The sequence below is a fragment of the Ovis aries genome, chromosome 8, assembly GCF_016772045.2.
Source record: "Ovis aries strain OAR_USU_Benz2616 breed Rambouillet chromosome 8, ARS-UI_Ramb_v3.0, whole genome shotgun sequence".
NCBI lineage: Eukaryota > Metazoa > Chordata > Mammalia > Artiodactyla > Bovidae > Ovis > Ovis aries.
Window position 1 is genome coordinate 13,374,160 of NC_056061.1, and position 21,815 is coordinate 13,395,974.

At 39.7% G+C, this 21,815-nt stretch overlaps 1 protein-coding gene and 1 non-coding gene across 3 annotated transcripts in view; one reads left to right on the top strand and one right to left on the bottom strand.

The window, feature by feature from the left end:
- The window catches only part of RNF217 (ring finger protein 217), a 128,661-nt gene that overhangs the window by 31,143 nt on the left and 75,703 nt on the right, over nt 1-21,815 (bottom strand). Inside the window, exons 2-3 of one of the 2 annotated variants that reach the window (XM_027972333.3) lie at nt 17,766-17,999; nt 3,329-3,493 (exon numbers count right to left, since the gene is read on the bottom strand). In XM_027972333.3, coding sequence (XP_027828134.1) covers nt 3,329-3,493; nt 17,766-17,999 — 399 coding nt within the window. The remainder of the gene's footprint in view (nt 1-3,328; nt 3,494-17,765; nt 18,000-21,815) is intronic. The other variant, XM_042253209.2, reaches the window with a different exon arrangement.
- On the top strand, nt 11,782-11,853 carry TRNAG-GCC (transfer RNA glycine (anticodon GCC)). The gene has a single exon. It is a non-coding gene; the product is annotated as a tRNA-Gly (tRNA).

Genomic DNA, 21,815 nt, shown 5'->3' on the forward strand with positions numbered 1-21,815 from the left:
TTGTTTCTTTATTTTAACTTCCTGCTGGCTTTATACTGGCTTGCCCCAAAGTATTGGGTAAAAGGGACTGAAAATGTGTCCAGTTCTCTTTTAAAGTACATATTTTAAAAAATATACTCAATTCAAAATATAAGAACAAAGTATTTTTAAATTATTAAATAAGCATTTAAAAATACTTGAAATGCTAAATAATAAGAAATGATCATACAGCAATAGTTTTTTAAGCTATTCTGGTGATAAATTGTTTCAGTCTTTTTAGAAAACAAATTGGCAATATGTACTAAATATTGAATATATTGATATCCTTTTAACCTAGTGATTCTATCTTCAGAAAAGGTCCAACATATGGAAAAATATATATTCCAGATGAGTATCATTAACAAATTATAATATAGGGTTATATTTTTAAAGAATTCCAATCCCAAACAAAACCAGTTTTGGTATCTAATAGGTGGAGGATATTTAAGCAAATATTACATAGTTAATAAATGTTGGGCTTCCCTGGTGGCTCAGATGGTAAAGAATCTGCCTGCAATGCAGAAGACCTGGGTTTGATCCCTGGGTCGGGAAGATCCCCTGGAGAAGGGAATGGGAACCCACTTCAGTATTCTTGCCTGGAGAATTCCATGGACAGAGGAGCTTGGCAGTCTACAGTCCACAAGTTGCAAAGAGTTGGACATGACTGAACAACTAACACTTTCACTTTCTTTCATTTAATACATGCTATAAAACCACACAGTAACTTAAGAATGGTTTAAAAAGTTAAATGGAAGAAACATGGGATATCAAATTATCCCCATATTACCATTTTTTTAAGTTACTTAAATAGGGAAAAGATCAAAGAGCAACAAGACACTGATATGTTAATAGTGAGCATATTAGAGTGGCGAATTTTTTTTCTCTATTTTCCGAATTTCTATCATATGTTACATGATTTTATGGAAAAAAATCACTTAAAAATCAAAATAATTATTATAATTATGGATCAATCTAATATACCCATGCAGGGTACATAAATACACTTTGGTCCCAACAAAATTTTAAACACATTTGATTATCATTAATAAAAACATATTTATATAAAAATATATGATAATTGTTTTGTTCACCTGGAAGCACTATCTGAAAATTTTTTTTCATAAGCTCCTAGCATCTTCCTTTTCTACTTATAAATCTTAAAAGAGTATTTAGGAAAATAAAGCCTTGGCCCATTTAAAAAAAGTATTAATTCACTGAGTAATATCTCCCTGTGGATTCCTACTCTTAGAGAGGTTTCATGGGCAAAAATAAAATTTTATGGCCCAACAACAACAAAATCAGAATGAAGAAAATACAAAATTTTAAAGTCACAGGCTTAAAAAAACCCTAAAACAATCTGTATTCAAAACAAGTCATAAAATATGATGTAACCTGACACAAATTTCATGGAACCTGAATCTCACCAGAAAGTGGGTTCTCTGCTCCACATGGAATGAATGTAAACTCATTCCGTGGTTCCTTGGCCCCGTTCCCTTCTAATCAAAAGGTAATTCCTTTTAAAACCTCAACATTTTAGCTATTATTTCAAAAGAAAACCAGCATGTATGTTTTCTCTTAACTGTTTATATTTGTTAAAACTGTGGGGAACCGTCAGTGCATTCAGTAAAGTCATTACAGCTGGGTGCTTTTTCTTTCAATGAATCAGAGTCCATTTAATGTTAGATTAAAGGATTACAGTAACAAATGTATGTTTTTATGTACTACCTCAACTCATTCAGAATATCCCTAACATGAAATGTTGCAGTATTCTTCACTGAGAATACATTCTGCCAGCCAGGCCAACTGGTAACTGTTTCACAGCTTTTCAGAGAGAAATATACAGTATTATGAACAAAGTGTCAAGTAGAATGTCTTAAACAGGGCTCCCGAACTCCTGCTGGCCTTTATTTAGTTGGAAAGGGAGCAGTAGCTCTGAATAAACTGAAAAGGCAGGAGGAAGGGGGAAAGGCCTCATTCTCTCATTGTTCTTCAACGGGTGAAAAATAAGTGTACAGAGCAGTCGATGCAGCAACCTGAAAGAGTCTTAAAACCAAAGGGGTAACTGTACATGGATTTGCCTTCTACAGACAAACAAAGGAAGCTTTTTAACTCAGACATCCATAGATACCACTTTTAACAGGGCCAGGCCAAGCAAACTATTTCAAAATTTTCTTCCAGTTACTAAGAACACAACATGATATTTTAGGCAATGCTTTACTGACTATTAATATACGTATAAACTAGTATATGATGTTGGTGTAGTCAATCTGTGCATACATATATATTTTTTCATCTATAAGCTTCAGAATATACTTATACTACTTCAAGTCGGGTTCACATGATTAATTTTTAAATTTTTTCTGATAATTCAAATTTCTTTTACCTTGGTGCTAAGTTCTCCTGAAAGAAATGACAAAATTATTCTTAAAAGAAAATCTGGCTCAGTTTACACTGAAATGACTGAACTGAACTGAGACATGATTTTCAAAAATAAATTTGGCAAAAACTGAACACCACACATGGTGGAGTATACATATACATATATACACATATAATTTTCTGCAGTGAGCTTTAGAAAGAGAAAAACTTCAACAGATCCCTGCCTGGTAAGCACCAAATCCAAAGTTTTCTGGCTGGATTTATGCGCTGATTTCTCTATAGGAGAAATTCCTTTCCCTGGCTGTCTGCACAGCTGACATCCAACATCTAGGTGTCTGCTCAAATGCCTGCCAACTCTTAATTATTTGTATGATTATCAAAAGATAACTGAAAAATGGGATCCATAAAGACCTGAGCTTTTAGTTTCTCCCTCACCAGTCTAAAAAAGGAAACGGCCAGTTTAATGTGATCCTAAAATGATACGCAATGGCAGAGAGAAACAAACAAACAAAGGCTTACAAGGATTCACAGCCTACCTAATTGAGAAGTGATTATAACACAGTTTGCTAATGTAGACTAGAAATAATACTTTATAGACTTTTCATGAGTTTTTTCCTGTTTATAAATTTCCATTTTTAAATGGAAAATAAGGATTTTGAAGTTTAAGACCCATCCTCAAAATTTAAGGAGTCCACATGTAGACTTAAATTTAAATTCTGAAATATAATGTGAACAAAAATATACACTATATATTTTTTCTATATATTTGTCTCTATAAAATCTTCCTTTTAGCCATATAATTACTCTTCTAAAATGAAACAGCAAGTATTCTTTTTCTCCATGCCTGCATTAGGAAAGTTACACATAGAATCACTTCAACATTGTAAATATTATTGTTCAGTGACCCCCTTCCTCCTAAAGGTGGTCTCACCTTGCACTTTGGACACTTCTGGGCATTCCGCTGCCCATGCTCAATTTCGCTGGCCCAGTGACGCAACAGTTTGTCTCCTTTTTTGTACTCCTTGCAGTTAACACCTTCATGCCAAGGAGAGTGGCACTTAAAACACCAGACGAATTGGCAAGTGGGGCACTGGATCTGTGTAAGGAAAAGTAATGTTAAGTACTAGTGGATATATTTAAAGTGTCTAAGAAGATAAGAATGGTGATGCTTGGAGAAATTAGCTGAAAGGCTATAATTGGTCCAAATTTAAAATACCTCCCCATGGATAAAACCAAAACCACAGGTAAGATATGACTACTCTTATATTAAAGGAGGAAAGAACGGCTTTGGCCTGGATGATCTGGCTGTCTGTAGACCACAGCAGAATTAAACACTTGGGATGTTTTGGAAATCAACTTGGCCTTAAGAAAAGCCCTCAAATTGAAGCACAGAGGTAAAATCTGAAGGTCAAAATGCCCCGAATCCCCACTCAGGCTACCACCCTGGAACTTGTCTGGCCCTTGAACCAGTTTCCCAGGCATTTCCATTGCTCTTGGCTTCATTCACTTTTATAAAGTCAAAGCCCCGCCCACCACAAGATGTTTCATCAAATAAAAAACACACCAGCAGATGAACCACTACACCAGTATTTGCTATGATAATGGATACCCCTGGTGTGCTACTCATATAAGGGGGATTAATTTAAAAAATAATACAAAGGATCTTATTAGAAAACTGTATGTATGGTGGTCTTGTGGCCTGTACCTAGGAAACTACCAGAAGATGTCTCTGTATGGTCACTGTGCAGAGGTGTATAGAATGCATGTGTATGTTTTAAAAATATCTGTCTTCCTCTTGACAAGAAAGACATTTTATCTGACTTCCTGCATTTTGAATAACAATGGAGTATCCCACTCTCAAACCATACTTCTGGTCCTCACTCTAGAAACATATGGGCATAACTTGACTTTCCTATCTGTTTGATTAAAGTGATTAATAACATATGTCACTATAAACAATGATAAGCGACTATTCTCCTCTGTGCTCCTGCTTCTTACCTCACTGGGCATGAGTGATTTTACTGACTATACTTTGAAGATGAGTTAGCAAGTCTTCTGGTAAACTGTACATAAGGCCACTACTTTCTTTTTTTGAAAACAGTGGTTCCAATCTATAGGCTAACTGAATGGCAATTACAGTCAACTCTTCTGTTATAACTAAGCACTGCAGTATGCACCTATGTCAAGAACAGATAATGCTCTTGCTGTGCAAATATGAGTAACAAAAATACTTTTGCTTTAACTTGATGGCAAAACAAAACAGCATTTTGTCATCAATTTTTTAAAATCTTCATGTATATTTATTAAAATGCTGTTATACGATAATGTTTATACTGTTGCACTGTACGCATTATTTATTTTTATCAACAAACTCATGCTCCAGTCAGTACGAACAACATACGTTTACAGGTGAGGACACTAATGCTCACAGAGATTAAATAACTTGCCCAGAGAAACATAGCAAGTAAAATTGTGACTCCAAGGCCAGCATTCTTTCCATTGTGTTAAAACACTTCCTCATACTAAACTGCACTCTTACTTTGATGATTCAAAAGTAAAATGTCAAGGTCAAAGAAAGTCATGTGGTTAATCTAATCAGTAAATTAGAATTCTATAACACTAAAAATATAAGGTTAACTTTGAAAATCTCTTTCAAGATTTTACTCAGATAAACTAGGAAATCTCTTGTGTTTTTCAAAAAGATGATTTTTTTAGTCATTTAAAATAACCATTTTTGCCTTTTCTGATCATTAAAGTTAAATTAATTTATTCTTAAAGTAAGAAGAATGAGTCAAAGTAGGTAAATTCCAGGTAATAAAACAATGTAAAATGATCACTGAAAACAATGAAGAACACCATGTAAATATCATATGGGGCCTATATGAATATATTCTTTTAATATAATGAATGAAATGGGGAAATAAAATAGATTCACGTTACCTCTTGCTTCTGCCACTATGACAGAGGCTTGAATATTTAATTCAGTTATCTTCTATTAGATGTTATACACAATTCTAAATTAACTCTACCATTGTTAAATTTTAAAAAAAAACTCATTGGTTTTTCATGCCAGTCTTAGATTATATTTATGCAATGAATAGCCAAAGAATAACTATAACATGTGCCCCTTGAAACTGGGATTAACTCAAAGAATGTCAGACACTATAATGGCTCAAGGATTTTTGTGACTGATGCTGAACTATCTTATCTACAGATGTCTAATGAAGACAATTGGAAATATGTGGTTCTCCTAAGGTACCAGAATGATAAGGAATCAGGTATTTGGTATCCACCCCAGGATTCTGGCTTCCAACATCACAAAATCAACAACTAAGTTTCACTGCAGATCCTACGGCCAGTCCTCACTGACAACACAGACTTGGCAGGAAACTGTGAGAGGAGTTTTGCAACAAGTTCTCAAGTGAAGATAAATAACTTAAATTCAGACCTGCCTGCTTACTGTCTCTCACTGAAAACAGGAAAATAAATATTGCCTTTCTTTGGATTCCCTCATAGCTCAGTTGGCAAAGAATCTGCCTGCAATTCAGGAGACCCCGGTTCGATCCCTGGGTTGGGAAGATGCCCTAGAGAAGGGAAGGGCTACCGACTCTAGTATTCTGGCCTGGAGAATTCCATGGACTTGAGTCCATAGGGTCATAAAGAGTGGACACAACTGAGCGACTTTCACTTCACTTTGGATTAAAATAATACAAGGACTAACAGGCAATCCCAACCACCTTGTTATTCAAAGACTGCACCTAAATTGTTTGAAGACTGACTTTTTCGCTTGACGATGACTTACTTATTCACTCCAACCTTCAGTTCAGTTCAGTTCAGTCGCTCAGTCGTGTCCAACTCTTTGTGCATGAATCACAACACGCCAGGCCTCCCTGTCCATCACCAACTCCCGGAGTTCACTCAAACTCATGTCCATCGAGTCGCTGATACCATCCAGCCATCTCATCCTCTGTCGTCCCCTTCTCCTCCTGCCCCCAATCCCTCCCAGCAGCAGGGTCTTCCTTAACCATACTCAAAGCTGGACTCATACGAAACACCTATAGACATTAACACTATCTTCCTCCATACGAAATGCCATCCCATAATCACAGACTTCCCACATGGAGTACCTGCCTTCTGAGTAATTATACTCACACACAGGTTACCGTGCTGTATCCATGCTACTCAGAGTGTAGTGCAGCATCACTTGGGAGCTTGTTGCCGACAAAAATTCATGTCCCACCCCAGACCTACTAAACCACGGCCTGTGGTTTCACAAGGTCCCCACGCTAAAGTTTGAGAAGCACAGCTCTAGGGGACATGACCCCATCGCAGTGGCCACACCTGATCACACCAGGAATGAGTCCCTAAGCTAAAAGCAGGGATCTGCTTGATGGCAAGCAACCTATGAGGCTGCTGGCAGGAGCTCTGTGCAGAGCATGCTCCTTGGTGAACAGAGATTAGCCAAGACAGATTTTTTTTTCTTGAGGAGCGAAACAGGGATACATACACAAGCACTCTACCTTTGCTATACAGGCAAAGACAGAGAACAGCTGAGTGACCACAGCACAGACCACTGGAGAAGGGAACAACAGACATTCACTTCTAGTAACACAACTGAGGGGCTCTCAAGCTCCCAGAGCTAGGGTCCAGTTCTCCATGAGGCCCGCATGGGTGGCAGCTGGGACGGCTTTCTTGCCCTTCCTATCTCCCTGCAGCTTTATACTAAAATACATTACATGATGGAGCTTAAGAGGGAGCATAGCCGTGCTTCTCGTAACTGGAAAAAGTCCAATGAACACAACCTATTGAAACCTTTACTAGATCAAGTGCTACTTGCTTCAGGATGTCTTCCCTATTTCTCCCAACCAGTTTCGGTATCTTGTAGAATTTACATTAGACATGTAGCTGTCTAATCTCCCTAACAGGCTACAAGTTCACAGAGGGCTTCTCATTCATTCTGTATTTCCTGAGTTAAGTAACACAGAACTTCTGGCACATGGTAGGCACTTGAGTAAGTTCTTTGTAAAATGAATGATTTTGCACACAGCAAGTATTGCACATTGGCTAACATCACATGAATTTCCAAGAAAAACCAACATGTCTAATTTACAAAAAGTGGCTGAGATGGTATTATTGTGTCTTAGATTACCGGATGATGTTTACTAAATATTATATCCACATGATATTTTACAAAGCATCATGATTAATGTGTAACTCTTCTACAACAGGCAAGGCTACAAGAGTTTCAAAAATAAAGTTATCAGAGACAGAAATCTTCATTAACTTGTTCCATAATCCATGAAATATAAAAGAACCTTATATTACATTTTTTACTTTTGAATTTCCTTAGCTTTTCTAGAATCCTGGGCTACAGTGACTCTCTGAGGACAAATTAAACCAACCCACTTGTCGTAAGCAAACTGTATTTTCTCTTAACAGTTCGTCATGCCAATAAAGAAATAACCCACAAAATAAATACAAAATTAAAAACCAAAGAACATCCTAGGAAAGTTTTTTTTTCATGAAATACTACACAGTCCTATGTACATAACTATTTTAAGTAAATCACAAAATCTTTACTTATCAAACTCAAAATATCCATGTATAAATATAGCATGGCCAATATGAATTAACTTGGTTTTCTAAGAAGAGTTTGCTTTATTATTAAAAGAACTTCAGATTAAGACAAATAATTAAAAAACACTCCAAAATTCATTTTCCATTCAACAAATACTTACTAAGCACCTTCAAATAACAGATACTGAGTGCACTAATTTTAGATATATCAGAAAGAATGGAATATTGTCCTCAAAAAAATTACTGAACACAGAAAAATATCAACCTGAGAGCTATAAAACCATGTGATAACTACTGGAGTGGAAGCCTGGACAAGTGGGAGCCGTGGGAAAACTGCCTCAAGGAAGGGCCAAAGGGTAGAAGTCAGAAAGAATAAGGCCTTGAAAGATGAGTGGGGTTTCACTGGGAAAAGTCATGGGATCGCAGTGCAGGCCGAGAGCCCAACCCGAGCTGCCACTGAGGCCTGAGCAAACACAGTGCACCAGGGGAACAGCAAGTGCTCGCGTGGGACCTGGAAAGAAGAACCACTTCATCTGGGTCAGCCCTGAATCTCGCCAACACGCCCAAGAAACAGAGTTCAATCAGCCTTACATTAAGGTTCCTATACTCGTGATGTGTGTTTCAAAGCATACTGCGGTCCAGAAACCTCTCAGATGAACCATATACAACTTATGGATGTCAGACTAGAGTGTCTGAAAGAAACTAATCAATATACATGTAAATAATTGTGACATCTCATAATTATAAAAGTCCCTTCAGTGGTGTCCAACTCTTTCGTGACACCATGGACCATAGGCTGCCAGGCTCCTCTGTCCATGGGATTCTCCAGACAAGAATACTGGAGCAGGTGGCCATGCCCTTCTCCAGGGGATCTCCCCAAGCCAGGGACTGAATCCACAACTCTTGAGTCTCCTGTATTTGCAGGCGTGTTCTTTACCACTAGTGAAAAAGTTCCATAACAGCTTTAAGTGGTTTTCTCAAAGAAGAGGAGATTGTGAGGAGGTGCTGAGTATTACAGAGGAGAAAAGAAGTCTCCAACGCATGGCTTTAAATACTTTCAAGGAAGCACAACCTGCTCCCTTTTAAGATCAAATCTAAGAAGGAGTGGCAGTGGGGGAAGGGTCTCCACATGGGAAGATGACTTGAATTCTTGCTTTGATTTTTAATTCCTAAGATTTTACCTGCTACTTGGGATTCTCACCCTGAATGCAGTGCCAATAATACATAGCTCCATGAGGCACTGCTCCTTGAACACGGTCCAAACGTGGCCAAGTGACCCTTCCCTTAATTTCTCACAGTATAGCTTAAACTAAACGGGAAAGTGTAAGGGAAACTTTCCTGAAGGTTGGGGACCAAATAAGGACAAAAATGCGGAATAACACATGACAAGATAACCTAAATGGAGACGGTGTTTATTCATATAAATCACCTTACCCACCTTCCCCTTATTGGTTTCCAGGCTCCTTTCACATAAGCAACACACAAATTTATTGCACAATAGGTGGAGCTAATGGTAAAGAACCTGCCTACCAGTGCAGACAGACGGAAGACTCAGGTTCGATCCCTGGGTGGGGAAGATCCCCTGGAGGAGGGTATAGCAACTCACTCCAGTATCCTTGCCTGGAAAAATCCTACAGACAGAGGAGCCTGCTGGGCTATGGTCCAAAGGTCGCAAAGAACTGGACACAGCTGAAGTGACTTAGCATGCATGTATACACATTCACTTCAATACTAACTTTTGTTTTTAACTGAGAGGCAAATTTTTCTAGGACAGTATGTTGGAACTTGGGAACAGGGATTCTGTCCTTTGAAGATTCCTCCTTTCTTTGAGAATCACTGTTCTATACTAATCCCTCTTGCCTGGAAACATCTTTAAGCATTTATAGACTCCTCCTCTAAACCTAGAAAGCAAGAACCAGTGGAGTATGTGAGTCTATGAGGACTCACCTCTTCATAGATGAATATAAAGTCCTGGAAGATTCTGCTCCAATTTATATAAACCCCAACTCCCTAGCCACGGCAGGATGACATCATCCAGTTTTCAAAAGGACACCCTACTCGGAAGACAACACAAAAGACTAACCTCTCACAGAGATACAGCGGAAGCAGCAAGAGGGCCATCTAAGTACAGAGTGTACATGAGAAAGTGGGAGTTCTCTCTGTGACCAACAGGTGAAGCAGGAGAAAGAGATCTCAGTCTGAAGGTAACAATGACTCTTTCAAAACGGAAGGGAATGATTCTATAAGTAGCAGGTTCCCTGACAATGGAAGCCTTCAGTGTCCGAAGGGTCACTTGGTAGGCATTTTGTAGAGAGGATTTATGCACACGTAGATGAATGCATGCGATTCCGTTACAGCAAAGGCCCCCGGCTCTGGGATCTCATGTCTGATGATCTGAGGTGGAGCTGCACAGGGTGGCTCAGATGGTTAAGAACCACCTGCAGTGCAGGCAACCTGGGTTTGCTCCCTGGATGGGGAAGATCCCGCGGAGAAGGGAATGGCCACCCACTCCAGTATTCTTGCCTGGAGAATTCCATGGACAGAGGAGGCTCATGGGCTACAGTCCATGGGGTATCAAAGAATCAGACATGACTGAACGACTAACACTTTTACACCTTCACATACACCGACTAAATGCATCAGGTTCCCTTATAGCAAAGGCTACCAGCCTCTGGGACCTAAATCCTGATGACTTGAAGTGGAGTTGCACATAAATGTAATGCCCTTGAAACATCCACCTCCCCCTGGTCCATGGAAAAATTGTCTTCCACGAAATCAGTCCGTGGTGCCAAAAAGGTTGTGGACCACTGCCTTACAGTTTTGAATGGGTAACTATGGCAAAGTAGGAATACAGAGTAAGGTAGGTGAGAAATGCACAGTCCTAACGTCTTACAGAACTTTTTACAATGAACACCAGACCTGGCTTGCTTTTACCCACTATCCAGCAGGTCATCAAAAAGAAGTGATTCTTCACGTGCCTCATGTGCTAAAGATCCAAGGGATGATATGATAAAGTGAAAAAACAAACAGTTCTCAATCCTATGGCAGGTCAATTCACAGGAGCCATGAGCCTCTAATATTAAAATTATTGTAGTTTTTTTTCTTTATTAAGGTTAGATGTAGGCTAAAATTTCAAGTGAATTTCAATATTTGGCTTTTGTTGTTAGAAGTTTCACGCACAAGGAAAGGCTCTGTAAAATATTATGGCTAATTTATGCATCAAGAAAGGAAACAAAGACCAATTTCAGCAAAGCGTCTCATTAGAAACTAGAGGTACAAATGCATTCTAATAAAATTATTAGGCCTTGCATCATAATTGAGCATGACACATTTTTTTCAGCGACCACATATATAACATCCGCTGTTCACGATGGCTTTCCTGTTTTAAAAAATTTAGTTGAGTTACAATACTGTATTAATTTCAGGTGTACAGCAAAGTGATTCAGTTGTACGTATACATCTGTTCTTCTTAAGGGGTATCCCAGGTAATGAACCCACCTGCCAACGTAGGAGACATAGTAGAGACAAGTTTGATGCCTGGGTCGGGAAGATCCCCTGGAGGAGGGCACGGCAACCCACTCCAGTATTCACACCTGGAGAATCCCATGGATGGAGGAGCCTTGTGGGCTACTGTCTACTGGGTTGCAAAGACTTGGACACGACTGAAGTGACTGAGCACACACGCATTCTTCTTCCGACTCTTTCACCATTTAGGTTATTACAGAATACTAAGTAGAGTTCCCTGTGCTATTCAGTAGGTCCTTGTTAATTATCTGCTTTACATATAGTACTGTCTCTATACCAGCTTCCCTGGTGGCTCAGACGGTAAAGCGTCTGCCTGCCATGCAGGAGACCCGGGTTCGATCCCTGGGTCGGGAAGATCCCCTGGAGAAGGAAAAGACAACCCACTCCAGTATTCTTGCCTGGAAAATCCCATGGTCGGAGGAGCCTGATAAGGTTACAGTCCATGGGGTCACAAAGAGTCGGACACGACTAAGCGACTTCACTCACTCAGTGTGTCTATGTTACTCCCAACCTCCTAACTGATCCCTCCCCACAAATGGCTTCTTCAAACCAGAATCAAGAATTCCATCTATCTCCCTCACAAATCTATGCTAGCAACAATCATTTAAGAAACTACGCTTGTTTTCTCTCAGCTCCTGACATTCATGATGCATTGCTGCCAAGAGAATTCAGTGTGTGTCATGAGCTAAACTGATCTTGCCAGGCTGATGCACAAGCTGACTCTCAATTTGTAAACACTGTCAACTTAAAGTGATGGTGTCGAGGGAAAACTGAGGAGCAGAGCAGCACGCTAACTGCACTTCCACGGGAAAGCTGCAAACATTTTTACAGATGGAAAAAAAATCCTCAAATTGTCTTTACTAGAAGGAAGCTTACGCACATTTTATTGACTTTTTAACCTATATTTCTATAAATGAAAACTGTTTATTAGAAGTATGACTGGAGAGGTGCAGGTGATTTGAACAAAAGACTGGCAGGTCCCTAGAAGCAGAAGTAGTAGGAAGTCATTGCCACTCCTAGGGCCAAAGAGGCAAGGGATGAACTTTCTGGAGCCTAGTGAGCGTTAGAAACATGGGCGGGGGCAGGGGAGGGCCCTCTAGAGGGAAGCCACAGTCTCGGAGGGACACAGCTACTGCTAGAGCTTTGCACTGAAGTAGGAAGGGAATGGGCCTTCCCTGCTGGCTCCGTTGGTAAAGAATCCACCTACAATGCAGGAGACTTGTTTGTACTGCAGGAGATTCGGGTTCCATCCCTGGGTTGGAAAGATCCTCTGGAGAAGGAAAAGGCAGCCCACTCCAGTATTCTTGCCTGGGAAATCCCATGGGCAGAATAATGCACGCACGATGCTCTCTTTCCACTCTCTCCTTCCCTGCCAATGCCAACCCTCGGCTGAACCCAAACAGGAATTGAGATGCTAAGGAAGCGTGGAGAAGCAGTCCAAAAGATGCCAAAGAGGCATCTTTCTGGAGTATAGGACAGGTCATTGGAGACTGAATGACAGACACAGGAAGAAAGTAAGTTGGGTAGTACCAGAATTCCAGCCTTTCACTTAAGCATATTTTAAAGTCTATCAGTTAGGAGCAACAGACCCGTTGACTTGATTACATTCTTAAAGACCTTAGAAAAGTTCTCTCTCACATGAAGAAATAATGTATTTAACTGTGACTTCTAACCAGAAGATTTATAGTTACAAGAGGGAAAGTAATACATAAGACATAAGGTAAGAACACAGAGGGAGTTTCCCCAGGATGTTTTATTGGCTTTTTTCTCCTTATGATGAGTCAAAGCACCATTCTGTGAATTATCAAGGTTCAGCTTAATATTTGTGGGAAGAAGAGTGGGAATGACTGTGAGTTTTGCCTCAAGGAAACCATAAAAAGGGTTATTTCCAACATGCTCCCTTGTTGATTTATGCATGTTTTTCAACTTACTCCAAATAATGTGAAAAGGGGGATCATTTCTTGGTCTACCCTTGGAAATAAGAAGGAAACCCAGAATTGCCCATACCTCAGTAAAACTCCTAGGAGTAAAATAAGTATATTTAAATTATTTGCAATCCTCTATTCTTTCCCATGAGAAACTAACTTTTCCTACCTCCCAAACACATAGTTTTCATTTCTGTGACCTCCTCCTCTTCCCAAATATTAATGATTTCCATCAGATCACTCCTAGCATTAGATCCAAGCCTGCTAGACTTCTCTTTGATGCTCCAAAAGGTTCTTTAAACTCAAAGAACTTAAAGTCTGTTTCATCCCCCTTTCACTCTGACCATCCATCAGTCACCCAATCTTTTACTCCACCTCTATTCTTTTTGATTCCTCCATCCCCTCCCTAATAACCCAGATTGTTCATTCTGCTGACTTTTCCTAATAATGATAATAAGCATACTAATTTCTAGCATGTGTTGAGCACTTAGGATATATCAGACATGGTGCTATACACTTTATATGTGTGATCTTACTTACCTTTTTACACTCTTATGACAGGTATTATTTCTACCACCAGTAAAAGATGCAGAAGCTGTTCTTAGGGTTACAGAGCTAGCATATGGCAGTCTGAGAATTTAAATCTGGTTTGAAGCCTGTGCTCTGACCCACCTTTTCCAGCATAGCAAATTCAACAGCTTAATGCATTTGCCCTTTAATGAAGCCTTCCCAACCTCTCCTGCCCTTTCTTCTCCTATGCGCTCAGCATTTTCCACCCACATTTATTACAGTACAAATTATTATTTATGCACTGGCCCATTGATTAGTTCCCTCACGAAATGTATTTTGAGACAAGACTCTATCAGACAGAGTGCTTGACACAGGTTATCAGCAGTAAGCAAGTCTGGACCTGGTCTCCTAGAGACCAGTGGGAGAGACTTTAAGCAAATAACCACACAAATACACCATAAAATCCCAGATGATAATTGCTATGGAGAAAACCTTCAGGTGCTGGTGATGTGCCTGTCTCCAGGCGTCACCTGAGCACCATTACAGCCCAGCCATTTTTATTTTCTCCAAGCTAACTAGTTCTCTGTATTAACATGCACTGGGAGCTGTATTAATGAATTATAGAAACTCTTTAGGTTAGAAATTAGATTTCTAAATGGCAAGTGAAATCAATCTCATAGAAGTGGAATGGTGAAACTTCTTGGCCTCATGAATTTCAGAAGACAAATGTTAGGAATGAGAAAGACTGGATTTGTCCACAGGCAAGGTTGTCTCAACGTAAGTTTCTCAATTCAGGAATGTGCTTGTTCTATTTCATATTAGAATTTTGTGGAGTTCAGAACATAATGAAAAGCTCTATTTCCTGAACTGTGGCCAAAAGATGTTGAATGAGGGCCTGAACAAGATAAGAATTCTTGTTCCTGCTTGTTAATATAGTCTGTTTATCCTTTTTCCATATGAAGAATACAAAAATGTTACAGAAACCTATTTAAATGGAATATTCAAATATGATATAACATGTGTGATATACTAGAAGTATATGCATGCATACTCAATCGCGTCTGACTCTTTGTGACCCCACAGACTATAGCCCACCAGGCTCCTCTATCCATGGAATTTTCCAGGCAAGAATGCTGGAGTGGGTTGCCATTTCCTACTCCAAGCGATCTTCCCGACCCAGGGATCAAATCTGTCTCCTGCAATGGCAGGCGGATTCTTTACCACTGAGCCATGTGGGAATCCACTAAAAGTATTTCCTGGTATAAAATAGCTATAATATTTTGAAGCAATTTTAACCTTGGATGTTAAGTGCCTCTGAACTGACAGCAGAAACCACAATCAATCCTCAAAGAATGACATCTTGGATCAGGATATTATTAATATGACTTGACTCAGAAAGAATATTGAAATATCTATTCTAAGGGTTTCATCAATATATACAAAACACAATATAGACTCTAAGGAATATTATGAAGAGATTTTACATTGCTCAAACATGTTGATATTAGCAAGTAAACTTTTCTCTGTTTCTGTTGCCTCATGATTCAATTTATTGCATTCAAGTACTTGAATTCACTACTCTTAAAATTATGACAAATTATACCAATTTGGATTCTGTTATTGGGCAAACTGAATTTTAAAAAATACAGTCAACCTAACAAATAAGCATTGGCTAATCCCCCCAAATGGGATCAGTTTAGGGTGCCATACTGTAATGAATGTCACAGTTCCTTTGCTTGAGTATCCATGTCTGTGTTCTCTTTACTCATAAGATCCAGACAGGTATGGGCATGTAAATCACGTAGTTAATGCTAATGTGAGAACTTGGAATTTAATGATGAAAATGCTATGTGAACACTGTGGGTGGTGCTGGTTTAGTCACTAAGTCGTGTCTGACGCTTAAGACCTCACGGCCTGTAGCCCTGCAGCCTCTTCTATCCGTGGGATTTCCCAAGCAAGAATTCTGGAGTGGGTTGCCATTTCCTTCTCCATATAAAACACTGTACCAAGCAGTAAAAAGTCACTGCTTCAGAAATTCTCTGAATTATCCCTAAAACTCTGCAGAGTACAGAACACGGAGATTATTTACCACTTCTGTTGTACGTCGTCTCTTCTAGAAAAGTAATTAAGGAAAACAGTAATAACCATCCCCCAAATCTGTACTAGTTTTATTTTTCTTGAGTTGTTTAATAAAATAAATATAAAATATATAAAAAATAAGTTTCACTTTATTTTGAGGTTTTCATCTCTCACCTATTACCAAGACTTTTAACTGCTTCCTGATCAACAACATTTAGTTTGTATTTACTTCTGCTTCATTTATTGCCAAGGTTCCCAGTTCTGCTGCCTATTAGAGCCACTTGGTGAGGTTCAAAAATTCGGAAGATAGTTGGTAGGGAGGGCTTAGGGACTGAGAACTGGTGTGCCTGAAAGCTCCCCAGGAGATTCCAATGTACGGTCAGGGCAGTGAAGCAAGGGTTGCCCCTGCTGATGTTGCTGTGTTTCCCTGCCTTCAGTCTTGCCTTCAGTCTCTGCTATCTTCCATATGCTGCCAGAATGACCTTTCTGTAACGCCAGCAGCCAAGCCTGAGTTACAGGGTGAAAGACTCAACATGCTTTGCTCTTCAATACCTGACCTGCTGCCTGTTCTTCATTCTCTTTCCACTACTTCTACCAAGCACTTGCTCTCAGCAAGCCTGCCTCCGCCTCTGGGCCTGGCACTTACTCCTCCCTTGCTCTGAAATGATCTCCCCTGTGTATCTGCCTGGAGAACTGCATCTTCTCCAGGAAGCCTTTCCTGACCTGCCAGCCCCTCTCTTCTGTCAGTGTTCGCAAAGCGCAAGTCTACTGGGCTTCACGTTTTTGTTTTATGACTACTCATATCATTTTTTTTAGGTTTTCATTGGACGAGAGTTGTGTTAGTTTATACTGTACAGCAAAGTGCATCCGCTATACATGTACGTACATCCCCTCCTTTTTCTGGATTTCCTTCCCATTTAGGTCATCACAGAGCACTAAATAGACTTCTCTGTGCTACACAGTATGTTCACATTAGTTACCCATTCTGTGCATAGTATCAGCAGTGCACACATGCTAATCCCAGTCTCCCAATGCATCCCATCCCCGCCTTTCCCCCTTATGACTACTCATACTGCACTATCATTTTAGAACATGTGACTCTCACCTTCATTAGACATCTTTTGAGCAAGGACTATGTCACGTTTGCCACTGAATCCCGCAAACTTAGCACACTGCCCAGCATATACTGGCATTTTGTATTTGCTGAATAAATGAGTAAATAGCATATTACACTATTTTACTTATTGGGTCCACTGAAAAAAATCTCAGATGGTAAAGCATCTGCCTGCAGTGCAGGAGACCTGGGTTTGATCCCTGGGTTGGGAAGATCCCCTGGAGAAGAGAATGGCAACCCACCCCAGTACTCTTGCCTAGAAAATTCCATGGATGGAGGAGCCTGACGGGCTCCAGTCCATGGGGTCACAAAGACTTGGACATGAGTGAGCAACTAACACACATTTATTTAATATTTAGTAACAGCAGTGATAATTACTTTAAAAACTAGTCTTTTAATTTGGCTATGAGTGAATTTTAAACGGGTTAAAGCCAGAGGAGAACTTTAATTAAATCCTCACGAGTACTCTCCTATTAGCAGCATCCCCAAACCACACATTTTCAGAATTACAGCCATTGTATACTCACCTTGAACTCCGATAAGGGAAGGAAGCCCACTCAATGCCTACCACAAGTTGGCCTAACTTGGCTGCTCTCACTATGTGACATCTAACCCACAACTCTGGTGAACATGCTTACTTTGTATTTGCTTTCTGATCTGGAAGGGGTGGGAATATGTCCTTTTTTCTTGAAGGTTGTAAAGTGCTTGCACTGAGGACAGGGCTTGGTGCTGGCATCAATACGGCCAAGTTCCAAGAAGTACTTGTATTTGATGGAGTCTTCATGTGTCAGGTTATAGACAACCATCGTTTCTTCCAGGAATTCAAAGCACTCAGTGATAGGGCATTTGATTTCCACTTGGCCAAGCTGTACCTGTGTGAAAGAACAAACGGGAGAGGAAAAAAAGGCACTGGTTATTACACTCTCTTCTCTTTTCATATGGTAATGCTTACTTCATAATTATAGCAAAGGATTATCTGTCACTTTTCATGACTCTGTAGCATACATAATAAATGATAATCACTTTGGTACCCATGTCAGGTGATACCAAATAATTACTATATAACGTTTCCAAAATGACTGATAGGGTATTTAAGCATTCTCTATCATTAAATATAATGATTATGAAATATGAGAACTGGAATGGGCCTACATTACAGGCTCACCCGGGAAGCAAATTATCATTCAATCCTCTGCAACCTGCAGGATGAGACAGCATTCAGACAATGAGCCAAATAAAAGAACAGCTTGCATGAAAAGGTGTTTCAGATTTTTCAACCTTACTACAAAGTTCCTGCCAGGCTCCTCTGTCCACAGGATTTCCCAGGCAAGAATCCTGGAGTGGGTTGCCATTTCCTTCTCCAGGGATATTGATTCCAGACCCAGGGATCAAACTCAGGTCTCCTGCATTGCAGGCAGATTCTTTATCATCTGAGCCACCAGGGAAGCTCAAATTTTTCTCACCATAGCCTTACTCAGCACTAGACTTAGGGCACATTTAACTTTATGATGACCAAAATAAAATAGGATTTTACTTCTATATGCAACAAGTCTAAAAATTATTGCTAAAAAGAAAAAACCCTTTCCCCTGACTTTCCCAGGTAAAGAACATATAACTGTTCCCATGTCATGAGAATCATACGAACAAGTAAGAAAATTAAACCAATCATAAAACTGTAAAAAAAATCCCTCTGAGATCTGGCTGCTTCTGAAGTAATTTATAAAATGAACTCCTTCAAAGAACTACAGAGTCAGATTAGCAGAGGGGAGAGGGAATGTACTGGAATGACACATTTACTATTTATTTGATAGAGAACTCAGGAAATGGCTAGCATTAAAAATTACAGTATAAGAGTCAAGTACAAAGCATGGACACAATTAAGTTCCAAAGGACTTAAAGAAATAAACTACTTTTTAAGGATGACTTGGGCTTGTTTTCCATAAATAGTAACAAAAACCCTTTACAGTCCTGGCATCATAGTCTCTTTTTGCCCATCTTAGGGTAGCAAAGGGAGGCAGTGAAAGCTCTAAATGGAAAACAACCCCAAACCATTTCTTTCTCACTTGGTGAACTTTACATTTTGAGGTGAAACTCATTGACCTTAATGAGAAAAGCCCACTATTAAGATGGAGAGAGGAATGCGAAAAAGTCACCTGATCTGGGGAAAGAAAACATCTATAATGAGCAATTAACAAGGACCCTAAGTTCATAGTAACTTTGAACTTTGCTGTTTATCTCGAGGAAAGGTAGGTAAGAAGCTACACTCTATAGGATGCCTGGGAACAACATATTTAACACCAGTAAAGAACATAAGCCAGACTGATAATCAAAAAAATCTAACTTTGGATAAGCCACCTTATTAGTACTGGCCTGCTGAAAGGTAAGTTTCCATGTCATCTTATGCTACTATTGTATAAAGATGGTCCAGAGATGCTTTTCAAGTATTAGTCCAAAGCAACTTTTTATACTTTTTTGATGAGTCTGCTTATAGTTACAGTCAGATCTTATTATTATACTTGTTAGTTATTACAACCCAAATTATGTTTTATATTAAATTATTTTCAGTTATAGCCGAAGTCAGAGGCTGTGCAGATAAACTGGGATCCGAACAAGAGGGCAGAGTGTGATGCCACCTTAGGAGTCTGAAGCAGACACCTATGAAAATTGAAAACTTCTGTTTTCTGCATGTGAAAAGACAATTTCTTTTCATTCTACACAGAAGAGTTCACTTGGTACATCTCAAGTGACTCCTGCTTACTGGGGAGCCGCATACTTGGGGGGAGTAAGAGCTGGAATATTTTACTCCCAGGTCAATGTTTAACCTTCCCTCCCTTGCCTGTAAGTTTATTTAAGTAAATAAATAGTAACGATGAAGTAGTAATTTCACAGCCACCCCGATAGTCAGGTCTCAAAGCATGCAGTACACGGGCCAGACGATCCACGCAGCTCGAGGGAGTGGGTCGTCTTGTCCCTCTGCCAGCAGCAGGAGCTCATATCACACTGGGACACCTACTGTCTGAGGTCCAAACAAAGCCTCATCTTCTTCACGCTTCTCAGATATCTGCCTGCAAGTCTACTCCATTCCCAAAGAACCGTTTCCCTTTGCTCCACACCCTCTGCATTTTGCCTACTTCATACCTCTCTTCTCTCTGAAAGCTCCAAAATCTCTACCCTGCTACACTGAGCCAAATGATCTCATATTTTATTAAACAGAAGCAATATGATAATCTCCCATGACCCTCCCACTACCAACTCTCCAATGCCTGTCCCCATCTTTTCTGTCTTCCCTTTTTTTTGTAGTCTTCCCTTTTTATTAGCTTTTGCGTTTTTCTTTATTTTAATTTTTATTTTAGATTGGCATATAGTTGATTTGGGCTTCCCAGGTGGCACGGTGGTAAAGAATCCACCTGCTGATGCAGCAGACGCAGGAGATGCAGGTTTGATCCTGAGCTGGGAAGGTCCCCTGGAGTAGGAAATGGCAACCCACTCCAGTATTCTTGTCTGGAAAACTTCATGGACAGAGGAGCCTGGTGGGCTACAGCCCATGGGGTCACAAAGAGTAGGACACGACTGAGCATGCAGCAAGAAGAACAGCTGATTTACAGTGTAGTGTTCGTTTCAGGTGTAGAGCAAAATAATTTAGTTATACACATACATACATCTCGGAGAAGGCAATGCCACCCCACTCCAGCACTCTTGCCTGGAAAATCCCATGGACGGAGGAGCCTGGTAGGCTCCAGTCCATGGGGTCGCCAAGAGTCAGACATGACTGAGTGACTTCACTTTCACTTTTCACTTTCATGCATTGGAGAAGGAAACGGCAGCCCCCTCCAGTGTTCTTGCCTGGAGAATCCCAGGGATGGTACAGCCTGGTGGGCTGCCGTCTATGGGGTCGCACAGAGTCGGGCATGACTGAAGCGACTTAGCAACAGCAGCATACATACATCTATTCTTTTCCAGATTATTTTCCCATGTAGGTTATTACAGTATTGAGTAGAATTTACTGTGCTATACAGTAGGCCCTTGCTGACTATTTCATATATAGTAGTATGTATATGTTAATCCCAACCTATTTTATCTGTCTTCCCTCCTTTTACAGCACAGAGCCTGAATCTACTTCCAGACGGCATGAGTCTCTCAAAGTGTCTATTGAGAATTCAAGTTTCCTGGCCCATGCGAGGCCTATAAAATGTGAATTATTGCTGGTAAGGTAATAATTGGAGCAATTACTCATACAAGCATTATTCATACTTCTTCATACTAACATCCCCCTTTTCCATAATAAAACACTACTCATGACCTAGGCAATCTCTGGCCTGTACATGTCTATTTTTTTCAGAATTATTTCCTCAAAAGATCACTAAAAAATAATAATCATGATTGAGTAAAGTACATTCATTTATTTGTTCAACAAGGTACATAATTCATCAATTCAAAGATGCATTTTTTCAACATTTTAATATTTCAAAAGGCAAGACTATCTTACAATTGATAGTATTTAACACTGTGCCATAGTTTAATTAGCATCATTTTAATTTTCCTAGAGACACATAATATAACACTGCATCCTACAACTGTATCACATCTTAGATTTCAACTAAAAGTGGTTTTTACAGGTTTGGCTTGTTATGATGGATTCTGGGGAAATGAGAAGACAGAGAGAGAAAGAGATACAGGGCTTCTATTGG